The following is a 16147-nucleotide window of genomic DNA, read 5'->3' on the forward strand; positions in this document are numbered from 1 at the left end:
ACATGATGCTCTTCTTGAGATATATGGAGTTGAGCACCACACCAAATTGATAGTGCTTAGACGCCACACCATACAACTATTTTCTTCATCATCCTGACCTGTCAGAGCAAGTAGATCGGTGTTCACCTAGGAAACTGTTTTTTGACAGTGAATAAAACGTTACACACTAATGTAAAAAGTAATTAGACAAGAACTTGTATAAGAAATTATACGTAAGTCCAGGGCTACCCAAGAAAACTAGTAACATATTTTAGTCTCCAGGAATATGACTGCAATTTTTCTGTCCTCTGTCGTTTGGCTGCTAGCAGTAAAAACAAGGTGGGTGATGGACATGGGGTTTCTATTGCGCGACCTAGAGTTTGTCGAATTCGAGGGGGCATTTTGGTCACGTAAAATATTGTTATCCACTGTTCCTGCTCTGCTCAAGGGGGAAAGGGAAAAGAAAAAGAAAAAAAAGGAAGAAGAAAAGAAGGAAGAAATTCCTGTTTGTGTTGGAGATGCAGATGGAATCTTGAGCTAAAAGAAAAATGCCTCCTTTTCCCCCTTTCATCAGCTGTTCTTAGTCTGTTACCTCATTGTTTTGGTATGTAAAAATGGTGCTTCTTTTTTCCTCTTTTCAAGCAATCCCAAGATACCATCTTCTTTTCTCTTCTTATTTTATGGATCTTGGTGGCCCTCTTTTATTTCTGGCCTTCTTTTTCTTGCCTTTTGTCTTCTTATTATTGACAGGACTTGGAACTGTTTCTGAAGTTGGAATTGTTTCTGCATTCCCTTTTTCTTTCTCCTCCTCCTTCCAGGAAACCGCGTTTATGTTTTTTTCTTTTGTTGGTAAACTGGTAGAAGCTTCAGATTCAGATAAACTTTGGGGGATGATTCATCAATGGGAGGAAAGAATAACTGCTTCAATCTTCTGAAGAGAAAGTTGTTTGGTTCAGGTGCGGACGTCAAGCCAAAAGATGTAAGATTATGTGATTCCTACTCCGTGTTTTAATCATGGCGGCCCACTTGTTTTTTCTTCATTTTTTTCATTTCTCGATGTTTCGTTTCGATCACTGTCCTTGGTGCAGAATTGTGGGAAAAAGAAGGACAAGGAGAAGGGAGAATGGATTTCTGGGAGGTTAAAAACGAGCTGCCCACCTTCGATAAAAGGCCCAAAGCTGCTAACGCCGCCAACCACAGTACTGGGTAAAACATTGACTGAAGCAGAAGAAGCACAGAGCAAGCATGCAGTGGCTGTTGCCATAGCAACAGCCGCCGCTGCTGAGGCTGCTGTTGCTGCTGCTCAGGCCGCCGCTCAGGTCGTTCGTCTAACTGGAAGTAGCGGATCTTACCACCACTTGGAGCTCTCGAGAAGAGTATCGGCTGCAGTCAGAATTCAATCTGCTTTCAGGGGTTACTTGGTCAGTGCCGCCGTCCACTTGTTTTTTCTCCTTTTGGTTTGTCCTTGCTTTTGGGGCTGAGACTTCCCAACTTAAAATTCTTAGCAAGCTTAACAGTGGATGCTTATTTGGCTTTAATTGGTCACATACTTTAAAATTATGGAATTCCCTTGGGATTGATGAGTTTAGTTATCATTTTTTCCCTTAAGATTGATGAGTTTAGTGACCATTTTTTGACACAAACTGTTGGAATTGGAAACACTTTATGCATATTTTTCCCGACCGAGCTCTCAATCTGCATGATATTTGGACTCCTCATTTTGCTTTTGATTGTCAAACCAGGCAAGGAAGGCATTGCGTGCACTGAAAGGATTGGTGAAATTACAGGCACTCATCCGTGGACATATGGTTCGCCGCCAAGCACAAAATGCTTTTAGGAGTATGCAGGCCCTTCAGAGAATCCAATCACAGGCATGTTTCAGAAGAGTAAAATTGACAGAAGAGAATAAGATCTCCGAGCAGAAACTGAAGGCACAAAGACGCTTTGAGGTAATGCGAGATGTGAAAGTCTAATCTAAGGACTGGAATGAAGCGAATAATTTCTTTCGTACGTTATTGTGGTTATATATCTTTTTCTTGGATACCTTTTCTGAACCATAGCTGTATGAGCGTACAATTTTATGGTGTATACCTCTATGTGTTGCCCGTTTGTGAATGAGCATGTTTTTGTGAATCTCTTGCTTCCAGAGTTACTGTAATAGTTTTGGGCTTTTGGCGCATGTCTAGATTCTTGATTTCCTGTTATTTTATAGATCTGTCGTCTATAGAAGGAATGATGCCTATGGTTTGATGTAGTAGAGCATTTTCTAGGCTTTACGACAGTCTGAACACACATAAGATGAGAGCCCTAAGATTTTGAGGGACATGGCTGATGGGTTGTTGTGATTCATGGTCACGGTCTCCTCCACAATCTCTTGATCTACTGCAACTGACTCTGGTTTGAGATTACATGTGCAATAGATGTTTTGCTCTATTATGATGCTTACGTTATAGGATTCATGTTATGCTGTTGCATATTAAATTGCGAGTACCATGCTTGGACAATTACCTAGGTCAATCAATTCACAACCACAAATTGTGCTTCCTATTTTTGCTTGCAAATCTTATAATGGTTTTAACGCATTCATCAGTGAAGAAGATTTTTGCATATTTTAGTCATCGCAGACCATGTTAAAACCAAAAACCTAGGTTATTGATTAATTCGTCAAATTTTAATACTTCCAAAAATGAAATATGGGCTTTTCCCCCGTTCTTCTTTATTCAATATTAGAAAGAAGGTTGATGAATAGAGATGTTTATAACCAGCCGTTTTTTTTCTTGGTATTTTTTAAAGCAACGTTCAATTACTATTATTTACTATTTTTCTTACGAAAGTTGATAAAAATTCAAAAAAGCTTTTAAAATGTTGGAAGAAACCTCAAAAAATTTAAGATAGGACATAGGTTAAAAGCACTTTTTGCTGAAAAAGGAGGTGAAAAAATTGCAAAAGCACAATAAAAGCATGATATTTCCATTTTGCATTTCTTTCTGAATATCATAATTTTTCATGTTCTTTCATTTTCTTTATTCCCCCTTTTCTTTTGTTGTGTTTCTTTGAAGAAAAAAGCAGATATTTACGTCAGTGGTTCTAACCATGCAGCCATTCTTTCAATTGCATTTGACTCTTTAAGCTAGTTATGTAACTTCCAAAGTAACGTTTAAAGCTTACCTTTGGGCCCCAACTAGGCTGACCAATCCTGCGGAGAGACTGACTAGGCCTTTCAGGGCCTTCTCACCCTGGCACTGACGCTTTTGACTACTCAAGTCTTAAAATGGAAAATTCATGCTCAGTCATTGTTTGGTCTGAGTTCTGTATGTTGGGAAGGATTCTCAAGCTATTTATTTGTGTGCAATTTCTCCTTAGTTTGTCTATGCATCTAAATTAGGAATCTTTTAGATGCTACTTTTTCGATAGCATCTTAGCCTCCTTTATTTCTCTGTATTTACCATTATCTTATGTTAATATAACACTTGGATCATGGTCATTGTTTATTAGAATTATGGATGCTAAAATGAAGGGAGATAGTATGATACGCTATGTCACATGAGTGTGGGTACATGTGCAGACAACCGGTGCATATGTGGATACCAGTGTGAAGCATTTTCTGAAAACATGGGTGCCGACATGTGGCCATGTGTGTGTGTGTGTGTGTGTGTGTGTGTATATATGTATTAACAATAAGATTTTCAGCAAACAAATGCATATTTATATTCATAACATATAGGTTACCAACAAAAAGTATCATTGAAAAAATGAGTCTGTTGTGTCCAAGCCCTGCTTTGTACCAGCACACAATGTCTATGCAACATAGATGCTAGGGCAAAGTGTCATATAACCGGTTCCGCTTAGGCATGTAAGCACTATTTAGTGCCATGTGTAGCTCAACAGTGCAATTATAGGGCTAGTTGCTCAGTTATTGGTTTGACTAGCTTTGCAAATAATGCACTACCTTTTGACGATACTCATCTTAGTTGAATGAGCATTCAGTACCGTTTTCCCATTTTTCCTTATGCAAGTAAACAAAGATATTATCTAAGAAGTGTATATTGGTGGTGAATGATACCGATGTACCAACAGCAATCAGGTTTATTAATACCATATGCATGGTGCAAACTCTCGCATGGAAAAGGCTACGTATATTACTTTTGCAAATGAACAATGAATGTGCATGTAATGATCTGTATTTTTTAGTTTCTTTCCCATTTTGACATACTAAACATTACTCTTATCTTTCACCTGCCAACCTCAGGCAGTACTGAAATTTGTTCGTATTTTTTGAATTCCGCAAAGCTGAGTTCATCTTCTTTCAACAACCTTGATATCAATAAGAAATGAAGCTTAATTCTCATATTTTTCTGAAATAATTGTTTTACCTAAAAAATCTTAATAAGGAGGTCATACGTTGTTGTGTAAGTACTTTAGTTGTACCTTGAAAATGCTATTCTGAGTCTGTGACATTCTGTGACTTCTTGTCTATAAATGTGCAGTGTAGTTAATATTCTTTTAATTAATTTTATTGTTTGCTTTTATTAATCTGTTATCGGTCAAGTATGTAGGACATTCCTGTTCATTTAATGATTAAGGGATCAATTCCTGGTGGATGCTTATAATCCATTTAGGCATAACAGATTCATTAATGCTTTCTTTTTCATGTTTTATCATTCTTCATTCCTTGCGTGCATATTCACATAGGAAGCATTGAAAGCCATACTAATGTCTAGGACTCTAGGCTTTTGAAAAACACACAGATAGTGACAAAAACATAATTGTGGTTGTACCTTCTGCAGCTAAATGCCAATTGGAAACCATATTGAATGGTAGATTGCTCCTTTAGCTTTCAATGCTTGTCAGATGCTCGTATATTCCTGTCCATTTGCTTCCAAGTTGCTAGCTGTTTGTGTCCATATTTAAAAATATTACTTCGATCCTGCAATAAAAAGAATGCACATAATCATGGCTGCTATAAGTCAAAAGGGCAAGAAGACCAATATTTGTAATTCCAGTTATAGAGTTACTTCCATTAATGAAACCCTGCTCATAAGTACTTCTAGGGAAAGCAGTAATCAGCTGTGCAGCTGAGATCATCCACTTTAGTGTGTTGATTCTTTCAAAAGAAGGCTTATGTATTAGCCTAATCACTTTCACATCCTTTGAGCTGGTTTGCCTGGATAATTTCAATAGGCCTGTTTTACTCTACCAATCCAAATTACTCAGGCAAGTTTACCTCATCATCTTATACAAAGGTCATTTTGGACTTCTCTTTGTCGGCAAACTGCAGACTGCAGACAGCTCCCAAATCAAGCCTGAAAACATCTAAATTATGATATATAACCTTACAATCCAGCAGGGGCATGTGAAAAATAAAAAATACATTATCAATTAATTGGTTCAACTAAAGTTATGACGTTGATAAACAGTGAAAAATTCGGTGCAGTTATTTGTCATCTTTGCTTACATAGATAGAAAGTGCAAGCTCTATATGGAAAAAGAATACTTCGTTCGGCAGGATTTCTAGCATTTACTTCTTTGAATTTGCTTAAATCACCTGCCACCTACAGATTGATAGAAGCGGTCAAAAAAGATGGGATGGCAGCCGATTGACAAAGGAACAAACTGAGGTCATGTTCTTAAGTAGACAAGAAGCTACATTCAGGCGTGAAAGAGCCAAAGAGTATTATCTAGATCATCGAGTAATATGTTCTGAACCTTTTTCTGATTCAATCTTTTATTCGTGCTTTTTTTAGCATACAGCTATCACAATTGCCATTTTCTCCCTACGTCTAGGATAAGAAGGTTGTCCAAAAACCAACTACTTCAGCATCTTCCATTCCACGACATTCAAACAATGAAACCGTTGAATGGAACTGGATAGAGCACTGGATGGATTCTCAGTCATACCAGAGGGGCTCAGAGAGTTCATCAGCATCAAGTTTTGGCCAAAACCCTGTCTCTGAGAAGCGGATTACAGAAGCAAAAGCTGGTTTAGATACACTATTTAAAGAAGAGATACAAAGCAAATTCAGTGCAAGAGAATTGCAGAACAAAAGGAGATTGATCAGATCACAGTCTCCAACTAATAATACACGAAAATCAACTCAAAGAACTATGATTAGAGATGACGAATCATATGCAAGTTCAACAGCTTCTCTCCCGAGTTATATGGTCTACACAGAGTCCGCCAAAGCGAAAGCTAGGTCAAACAGCACCCCCAGACAAAGGACAAGTACATTGACAGGTGATTCTGACCACAAGTCAATTAACAAAAACTGTTCCTTTGCCTCTCTCAGAAGTGATGCAAGTAGCACAAAGCTCAAACTGAACTTTAGCTCTCATCCGAGATCTCCGGCTATGAGAGGCCTACCTGGTCCTGTAAAGTCAGACAGGACAATCACTTCCATAAAAGATCTCAGCCTAGACTCAGATTGTTCTTTTCTGAATTTGGATCGTCAAAGGGTTTTCAGATGACTTGAACATGGGACAGGAGAGGTCTGCATTCACCCCTGCCTGGACTGTCGACTTCCGTCTTTTATTTGGTTCTAACAATCCTGTCTGTCAAGAAGTAAAGAAACAAGTGATTCTTGACCATAAGATCGATGGATTTGCAGACAACTTGTACGGTGCTTAAAGATTGGGCCGAGTGACTAGGACCCAGATGAAGAAATCCTGTACTGGTTCTGGAAACAGCATGGGTTTCCTTTTTTATTCTAAATAACCCCATTTGTCTGTTCATCTCATTTACAGGTTTGGCTTGTTTTGCGTAGTGTCTGCTGGTTGGTTGTCTTGACATCCAATGTGTAGTGTGTTGTGCAGCGCACGACAAAGTGTTGTTTTCTGCTGATCAGTATTTTTCACCAATTGTAATGAAAATAATTCTCCCTTCTCTCTCTCTCTCTCCCTCTCTGTTACACACAATCCAAGGCCGCATCTCTTTGGCACAGGATGCATGGAATGGATTCATTCAATCACTTGGAGTAGCTAGTTGACCATGTCATACATTTGCTGGTAGGAAATTGTTTTGTTTTCTCGAGCTGACCATGAGCAATTAAAATACCTGTCTGCCGGATGTTAGATGACTAGATATTTTGTGTTGTTAGAAACACAATGCCGACTGAGTATTAGCTACGGTTTATGATGTAGCAACGGTTTGAGTGTTTTAACAACAGTTTTTGTTCTTTGAAGAATGCTTATTAAATATTTAGCTATCTGTCTGGCAGCCGGCTTCTCTCTCTCTCTCTCTCTCTCTCTCTCTCTCTCTCTCTATATATATATATATATATATATATATATATATATATACTGAATTCTGTTTTGAAACCCATTTTACATGTCCAACAAATATTATCTTTATGTCCATATGGCATCTGCACAATTGAAAAAAGATCTTAGCAGGGATGTCAATATTTTTGCTTTGAATTAGATATTGACCAAACTGTTTCAAAAAAATCAAATCTGAAAAAAGAAAAAATTAATATCCGATTAAGAAATCAGATTGGATTTAGATTTGAGAAGCAACATCGGATTTAGATTTGGATCAGACTTAGTTTTAAATGAAGATTCTATATTGAATATTCTTAATTTTGAAAATTAGCTGGATTCAATTTGAAATTTGGATTGGGACAGATTTTAGATTGTAAAATCAGATATGTCTTTTCTTTGTTTGTATTTGAATCCAAATAATTTCGAAAAGAATGAATATGGTTAAAGAGTGTATTCGTTACAAATATGATCGGTTGACATCCGAGGCTCTTAAGCATAGTAAATAATTTCAAAATTTCTCTATTTTAATGAATTTTATATGATAAATATGGGACTATGACATGTATGTTTATCTTTCTCTTATTAAGAAGTTACTGCTTAATAACGAAGATTCAATGAAAAGAGATTAATTTACAAGTCATGGCCGACAAGTTTACTAAAAATGAAATATGCTTATATTACTTTAGTAGAATACATATGGAGATATTTATAAAGATTTAAAGACTTAAGAATGTAAAACTTTCGTATAAAATCAGCATTATTATTAGAAGGATAAATGCAAATATGTTTGTTTTGATTCCTTTGAACAATTGTAGCGTTTAATGACACAGCTAGTAATTTTGTTTTCGAAGTGTAATTCTTGAATCTTCAGTATGAGGTGGTAATTTGACCATAACCCACAACTCACAAGCCTCTGCGAGTCTGCGGGCCCAAACAACCCCGAGAACATTGGAGCCCCCCACAATCCGAAGTAATCTCATTTTAGATCCGACCCATTTCCAGCCTCTCGCAGAAACGAACTGCCGTCTCCTACACACTCAGAGAGAGCGAGCGAGATGGCGATGGCGGCCATTTCCGCGAGGAATGCGCGTCTCAAACACCTGTGAGAGCCAATGCCGCTGCTTCGTTACCATCTTCTTGTTTTTCGTCGTCCTTGTCGCTCTTCTGCGCACCCTTCGGTTCTATTCAGAGGAGGTGAGGGGCTCCTTTCTTGACAAATCTGAAATCACGTACCACATCATCTCCGTCGTCAAGAACTTTCAGTAAAACAGGGACGAGAAAAGGGAGAGAGTGAGGACTCAATAAAGTGACTAAGTCTCTTGCGTTAACATAACAAGAGTACTACTTAGCTTATTTATAGTGTCACAAGGCTAGAGTCTTGTTGGTAACAATTCAACGTTACAAGACTCATTAATATGACAACACTAATCAGTTATAAGGTTGGAGACGTGTGGTAACAGTCCAGCGTTACAAGGCTGTTACAAGGCTGGAACCAACATAGTAACAATGCAATCAAGGAGTTATGAGTAGAAATTGAAAATGAAAAAATCTTTCCTTAGTAGAGTCAAGCCTTCACTCGATAATCTTTTTTTGCTATGTTCCTTAACATTCCTTAACACGTTCCCTCAAGCTGAATGGTCGTTCAACCACGTTCCCTCAAGCAAGCTGAATGGTCGTTCAACCACGTTAAGCTTGCCTCTAAACATGTTGAATGAACTAGTGCTGAGAGCTTTTGTCATTCCATCAGCCAATTGTTCAGCAGATCATATGAATCTAACTTGAATATTTTCTTGATTGATGTGATCTCAAACAAAGTGAAAATCTACTTCCACATGTTTAGTTTGAGCTTGAAAAGTTGGATTAGCTGCGAGATACAATGCTCCAATGTTGTCACACCAAAGAATGGGTGAAGATGAGAAATTTATTCTCAATTCTTTGAGAAGTGATTTTAACCAAAAAAGTTCAGCAACACATGCCAAAGATTTTTATTCAGCTTTAGTGTTAGATCGGGCTACAATTATTTGTTTCCTAAATGTTCAAGATATGATATTGTCTCCTAAAAATACAATGAAACCACCTGTAGATTTTCTATATTTTGGACTTCCTGCCCAGCCGGCATCTGCAAAGGCACATAGTTGCAATGCTGACGATGGTTTGAGGTGTAATGCATAATAACTAGTTCTTCTCAAGTATCGCAAAATTCGTTTAACCATTACCCCATGATTCATCATAGGAGAATGCATGAATTGGCAAGCTCGATTGACAGCAAATGCTATGTCTGGTCGAGTGAGGGTGGCGTATTGTAATGCCCCTACCACACTTCGATAGAGTGAAGGATTATCAAAGGGTGTCTGAGATGACTCATAACCTTTATTAGTATTCATCGGTGAAACAGTAGGCTTTTCCATGGCCATATTAGCTCATTTGATGATACTTTTGATATAAGATTATTGACATAGATACAACGGCCGAGCTGTCCGTGTGACTTCGATCCCAAGAAAATAGGATAGGAGTCCAAGATCTTTCACTGAAAATGTATCATGTAGTTGACAAATAACCCGATCAGCCAGAGATGGGGACGACCCAGTAATGATTATATCATCAACATAGACAAGCACATAGAGTTTGACATTGCCTTTGGAATAGATAAATAGTGAAGCATCATATTGTGAGATAAAGAAATCAAGTTGTTGAAGATGACAACTGAGCCGATGATACCAAGCTCGGGGAGCTTATTTGAGACCATAAATGGCTTTTTCCAGTTTACATACATAAGTAGGATGTCCTTAATCGTCAAACTCTTCTGGTTGAGTCATATAGACATTTTCATCAAGATAGTCATTAAGAAAAACATTGTCAAAATCAAGTTGTCGAAGTGGCCACCCATATTGCATGGCTAAGGAAAGTAAAACCCTAATAGTAGTGGGTTTTACTGGTTGGTTGAATGTTTTCGAGTAATCGATGTCTTCCTCTTGTAAGAAACCACAGGCAACAAGCCGTGCCTTATGTCTAGTTATGGTCCCATCAATGTTACGTTTAATTTTGTACACCTATTTTGAGCTAATGACGTGAAGGACAGGACATAGGGGGATAAGACCTCACGTTTTGTTGTGCTTGAGTGCTTCGATCTCATGTTTCATTGTTTGCTGATACTCACTATGCTTGATTGCTTCTTTAAAAGAGTTTGGTTTCGTATGATCTAACGTAGCACAAAATGTTTTTGGTACCAATGAACCAGTCATCGACCTTGTGACCATAGAGTGAGTGTGATGTGTAGGTCGAGTGATAGATGAATTTTCAGCAAGCTCTAGTATAGTTTCATGTTCAGCATCCTGCGTAATTCCATGTCCAGCAATCTCTTGTATGGATGAATGAGAACCAATATTATGTGTAACAAGAGGTGATAAAGATCTTGGTTGCTGCTATATGGACCTATTTATAGCATGGTCTTGTGAGATGGACATGTCATGACAATCACTATGAGAAGTTGGAAAATCAACGTCATGTGGCAAGGAAGAACTTTGAAATGGTAATGAAGCATGATTGACATATTATCTTGATACGCTGTCTCAACTAAAGGAGGACATGTGTCTTGAGAGGTGCTATGTTCAAGATTAACAATCGTACCTTGATCAAGCCGAACATTGGGTGTCCGTTGTAAAGAATCAAAAGATGTCGATGACTGCCCATTATACACACTTTCATCAAAAATCACATGTCGAGAAATAAGAATTCTTTGAAGTGTGGCATCATAAAAAATATACCCTTTATGTCTGCTTGCATAGCAAAGAAAGATGCACTGTGTGGTCTTCGGTTGGAATTTGGTGTTGTTAGATAAAGAGAGCAGTGGATAACATATGGATCCAAAAACTCGTAAATGAGTATAATTTGGCACCTTGTCAAACAACAACTGAAAGGGAGTCTTTCGTTTAAGCTTGAGAGTCGAGAGCCAATTAATAATGTATACTGAAGTCCTGAAATATTCAACCCAAAATTTGTAGTCCAGACCGGCATCATGCAACATACTCAAACTGGTTTCTACAACGTGTCAATTTTTCCTTTCAACTATATTGTTTTGTTTAGGCGTATATGGACATGAAAATCAATGAAGAATGTCATGTTCTTCACAAAATTATTCAAGCGCTTTTGTTGCAAAATTCGCCGCCATTGTCAGATTGAATGGTGGCAATATTTGAGTCAAGTTGTTTTTTCACCAAAACTTTAAAATTGTGAAAGTAGTCAACCACTTCAAATTTTGTCATTAGAGGAAATAACCATGAGTAGCGAGAAAAATTATCAACTATCAGAATAAAATATTTAAAACCATCATTAGAGGACACACGAGCCGGTCCCCAAACGTCCATATGTAATACTTCAAGAACTCGAGAAGCATGAATAAGACAACATTCACAAACATCTCTTTCAGATGAAGAGTTTATTGAAATTAAACAACTAGAATTTAAAAGATTCATAATCCTTTTATTTGCATGTCCTAACCGGCGGTGCCATAACTCATATAATGTTGCATCGTGCCTTGAAAACCAACCGTTGAAGACTGTTCTTTCTTGAATCTCGCCAGCTCTCTTAAGTGTAATGGGGTAAAATCCATTACACTTTTTTGGTCTCCAAAGAAGAATCTTGTTTATCTGCCAATCCTTGATCACAAAATCATATTGTGAGAACTCAAAAATACAGTCATTGTCAGTAGTAAATTTGTCAACCAATAAAAGATTATAGGCAATAGTGGGGACATGAAGAGTATTCTTGAGTTGAAAAGAATTCCACCAACATCAACTAATAGATCACTAGTATGCTTAATAGAAAGAAGAAAACCATTACCAATCATGACATTCTCTTGTCCATCCTGATCATATCATCACTTACTACAATATGATTTGTAGCACCGATATCCGGGTACCAATATTCATTTAGTGAGTCTTGTAGACTCATGGCCTGAGGAATGTCATAGCATGTTCTAGCCAAGTGCCCTTTTCGTCCACAATATTGGCGAATAATTGGCTGACGTTGATATTGTTGATTGGTAGTATGTTCGTCCGTTCATTGCTGGGACTGATTTCCGCGTCCTTGGAAAAAATTTCCATGGCCACCTTGATTCTTTCCTCCTCAGCCACGAAACCCTCGGCCTCGTCGTTGCCCACGAAAGGTGCTGAATGCAGTTTGGTTAACAACCTACGATGTTTGCTGAACAAATTCAGTCGAGTTTATTGAGTACCATCAACGAACAGAAGCAGATCTTGAGAGTCCATTACTGACTCTAGTTGACTTCACCATAACAAGTAGTTATCTCTGATGAGTTTAACAGAGACCAACACAGCAGCGGCATTCCATTGAATTGGTGAATATCATAAAACAGGGACCAGAAAAGGGAGAGAGTGAGGACTCAATAAAGTGACTAAGTCTCTTGCCTTAACATAGCAAGAGTACTGAGTAGTTTATTTACAGTGTTACAAGGCTAGAGCCATCATAGCAAGAGTACTGAGTAGTTTATTTACAGTGTTACAAGGCTAGAGCCGTATGGTAACAATTCAACTTACAAGACTGATTAATATGACAACACTAATCTGTTACAAAGTTGGAGACCGTGTGGTAACAGTCCAGCTGGAACCAACATGGTAACAATGCAATCAAGAGTTATGAGTAGAAATTGAAATGGGAAAAATCTTTCCTTAGTAGAGTCGAGCCTTCACCAGATAATCTTGGTGCCGTTGGTTTCTTCTCAACATTTCTTTCTTAACATCCAGAAGGTCGACCCCTCCAAGGTACCAATCCGAGCAAGTGGCCGGTTCCCTTCCAGTGCCATCTCTGTCTGCTCCTTTTGTGTTATGTGTTTCTCTCATCTTCGATCTTCTTCTTTCCCTTACAGTAGAAATTGATTCTCCGTTCTGACAATGCGTGTCTATGCGCAACGGAAACTTTGAAATTTTCTTCACTCTATCGTGTAAAACAGAGGTGTGGCCGGAACTCTTTCTGCAAATATGCTAAACTCTGACCCAGGAAGAAAGCAACGGTATGATTATCATCTGTCTAGTTTATCCTAGAAATGTTGTGACGCAACAAGTCCTATGCACAGGCAAAAACATAATTTTCTTCTTTGCAAAGACAAATACGAAAAGGTAAATAATCAAAGAAGAAAGCACAACTTATCACAAAGTTAGCGATACACATAATGATTTTCACATGGTTTGGTGAAGAAGGCCAACGTTCACAGCTTACAGAAAGAAAGATTCCATTATCATGATTGAAAGGAATATGATCGTTTAGTTTTTGCCCTGCATTATAAGAGCATTACACGAAGAGATTTCTAAGATATGTATGAAATAAAACCGATATGTGTTACTTCGGGAGTACCTACTCCTGATACTTGGCAATGCTCCCTTCTTCATTTTCTCTTCTTTCTGTCCTTTCTTTTTCCATTTCCTTTGTCTCTATCGCTGGTGTACTTATAAAAGAGAAACACGGGGACATCAATAATATACCTTTCTGCTTTTGTGAGAATTATGTGCACGAAAGGACTCCATGAAGAAAATAGACTTTCCCTGATTTTCAAAATCGCAATTCCCTTATATGTGTCTGCCTTTTCTGGTGTCATTATTTTGAATGTAAACTGCGCTGTTGTTCATTTCTAAATTCATATTGTGAATTATGTTCAGTTCTTTCATTCACATGGTCCAGTTTAATTGCTTAAAGAGGTTCCTTACCGGAATATTTGTCTTGCAAACAAATTTATCCAGTTTTTTTACCCAATTTAATTTCCTTTTTGGTGCATTTGATGTAAAATAAGAAAATTTACTTTCAAAAAGTGTACATGAGAAAAATGTGGACAAATTATCCTGGGAAACCTCTCTTAATGTTTCTGATGTTTTGACTTTCGAAAAATCTGGCAGGCACGACCTGTCAGGCAAACTTTCCCATCATCTAATACCCCCTTCATAACAAACGTACCTGGAGATTTGTCAGAAGAACCTTGGTTACTGAGGAATGTGAACCTCAATATTGGCAAACATCTCTCATGGTATCATTTCATTAAAGCACTTATATCAAATGGTTGATGTCATCACCATTATCATCGCAATGTGTATTGTCTGCTGTGAGCAGCCATGCCAAAAATGGTCGGGGTTTGCAGCTTTACTCTTCAGGATATGTAAGTTTACTTTCCATCCGCTTCAAGGAACCAAACTGCCGTGTTGCTCATGTAAATTCTTCAGCATTGCTACTTCTAGTGACCTTAATGCTTGTCCTGAATGGATGGATGATCGTTGCACCATGCTGTTTCTTCACTGGCATATTATTTCCACTCTGCACTTTGCAAGTGAAGATGATACACTGTGTGTTTATGAGCAGGTAAACCCAACATCTCATTTCCAGAATGACCTCGGCCTTGAGAGTCTGGACACAGTGGAAATCATCATGGCATTGGAAGAAGAGTTCGAGTTTGAAATTCCAGACAGTGAAGCAGACAAGATTGATTCGATCAGTGTTGCTGTTGACTTCATAGATTCTCACCCTCAAGCAAAATAATGCAGGATGATGGGAACTCACGTGCTGTTTCTTACAACTCTAATTTACACCCCAGTTGATTATGGATGGATGGATATGGATCATGCACATTTTGCTGGGGGAGCACCTGCCCGCAGTTCAGAACATGAAAATCAACTGTTACAAACACACCGGTCCGAAAGTGCAAACATTTTGGACATCGTCAGCCTGATCTCTGTAATAATACCATGACGAATGATTGCAGTACTGTGCAATTCGTTTACCTCATTTTGCACGTAGATATGATTGGCTTGTTCCGTTGGATCCATGTCGAGCACTGACGGGTCTGGGGACAGGAAAATTGCAGACTGAAACAAGCAATCGTCTTGCTGCAGCAATTGAACAGTTTGGGACGAAAAAAATACAAAATGACGTGACAAGTAGGATTGCTACTGAACTTAACATGTTGGATGTGTTCCATACACATCAACTCAGGCCATAATTTGGTGGGGACACCATTCTTGTAGGTCTATACGCCCTAATTTGCAAATTAGCCTTACTTTGTTTCTTTGAACAATATACCAAGGAAAACATGTTCATGAAAATCTGGTTTTGCCAGAAAGCTGGTGCTATCGAAGGCCAATTTTCTTCGTCGAATCCATTTATCAGTGAGAAGATCTGAATTATAGAGCACTGCGGCATCAAAGTCCTGATGACAAGAACTCTGGTGCGGTGGGTTGTTAAAATAATACACATGCGGCAGATACCACACACTAACCTCTGCTCTCATCAGATATGCAAATTATAGAAATGCAGGCAGTGCCTGGCGACACCGTAAATGTAAATAATCTGCACCGACCGTCGAGAGCTTACCGTTAATCAAGCTCTGAAGTCACCACAACCCAGTCATCCTGAAACCTTGCAGGACTTCACGCTCAGCCCTTATACTCTCAACGCCAGCCGGTGTACGTAATATGCCCACAGGAATCGAACATGGCACATGCTGTGCATAGTATGCTCACACAATTGGTGAGACAGATAGAGAGAGAGGACAAGATGTGAACACACGTTAAAATAAGAGGAGCTTGGTAATAAGATGTTAACAATAATAAAAAATTATAAAAAATAAAAATAAAAGAGGAAGAAGATAAGGAAGACAAAGCAAGCGACATGTAATGCATAAACCTAAGTGAACATCATTCTACAACAGGTAGCAGATGGATACGGGCAAGCCACAAAAAGTATCGCCGAAGACCCCATTGCTGTTCCGTTTATTTACCACGGCAATTTGATAAGCCACGAGCGCCAGGTGAACAGCCAGTGAGCAAGGGCAAAAGTGAGAGAGTATCAGGGAGAAACTGGAAAGGGGTGGCGACCGCAAGAAGGCAACGACAAGGAGGCCCCGAAAGAGAGG

The 16147-nt window shown here is 38.5% G+C and overlaps 1 protein-coding gene and 1 pseudogene across 4 annotated transcripts; both read left to right on the forward strand.

The window, feature by feature from the left end:
• The first annotated feature begins 380 nt into the window (after window positions 1-380).
• Window positions 381-6859, forward strand: LOC116262219 (protein IQ-DOMAIN 3-like). 4 transcript variants are annotated; one of them, XM_031641370.2, is made up of 6 exons: window positions 381-583; window positions 798-958; window positions 1068-1400; window positions 1722-1928; window positions 5538-5669; window positions 5764-6859. In XM_031641370.2, exons 2-6 carry the CDS (start codon window positions 881-883, stop codon window positions 6442-6444), a joined length of 1431 nt encoding a protein of 476 aa, XP_031497230.1. In that variant the 5' UTR covers window positions 381-583; window positions 798-880; the 3' UTR covers window positions 6445-6859. The 4 variants fall into 4 exon arrangements, with proteins under 4 accessions (XP_031497230.1, XP_031497238.1, XP_031497244.1 ...); XM_031641378.2 differs by having other exon boundaries at window positions 841-958; XM_031641384.2 differs by having other exon boundaries at window positions 844-958.
• Window positions 6860-8297: 1438 nt separating this feature from the next.
• On the forward strand, window positions 8298-14775 carry LOC116245888 (acyl carrier protein 2, mitochondrial-like; annotated as a pseudogene).
• The last annotated feature ends 1372 nt before the right edge of the window (window positions 14776-16147 follow it).

Source organism: Nymphaea colorata, chromosome 1 (genome assembly GCF_008831285.2).
Source record: "Nymphaea colorata isolate Beijing-Zhang1983 chromosome 1, ASM883128v2, whole genome shotgun sequence".
NCBI classification, from domain to species: domain Eukaryota; kingdom Viridiplantae; phylum Streptophyta; class Magnoliopsida; order Nymphaeales; family Nymphaeaceae; genus Nymphaea; species Nymphaea colorata.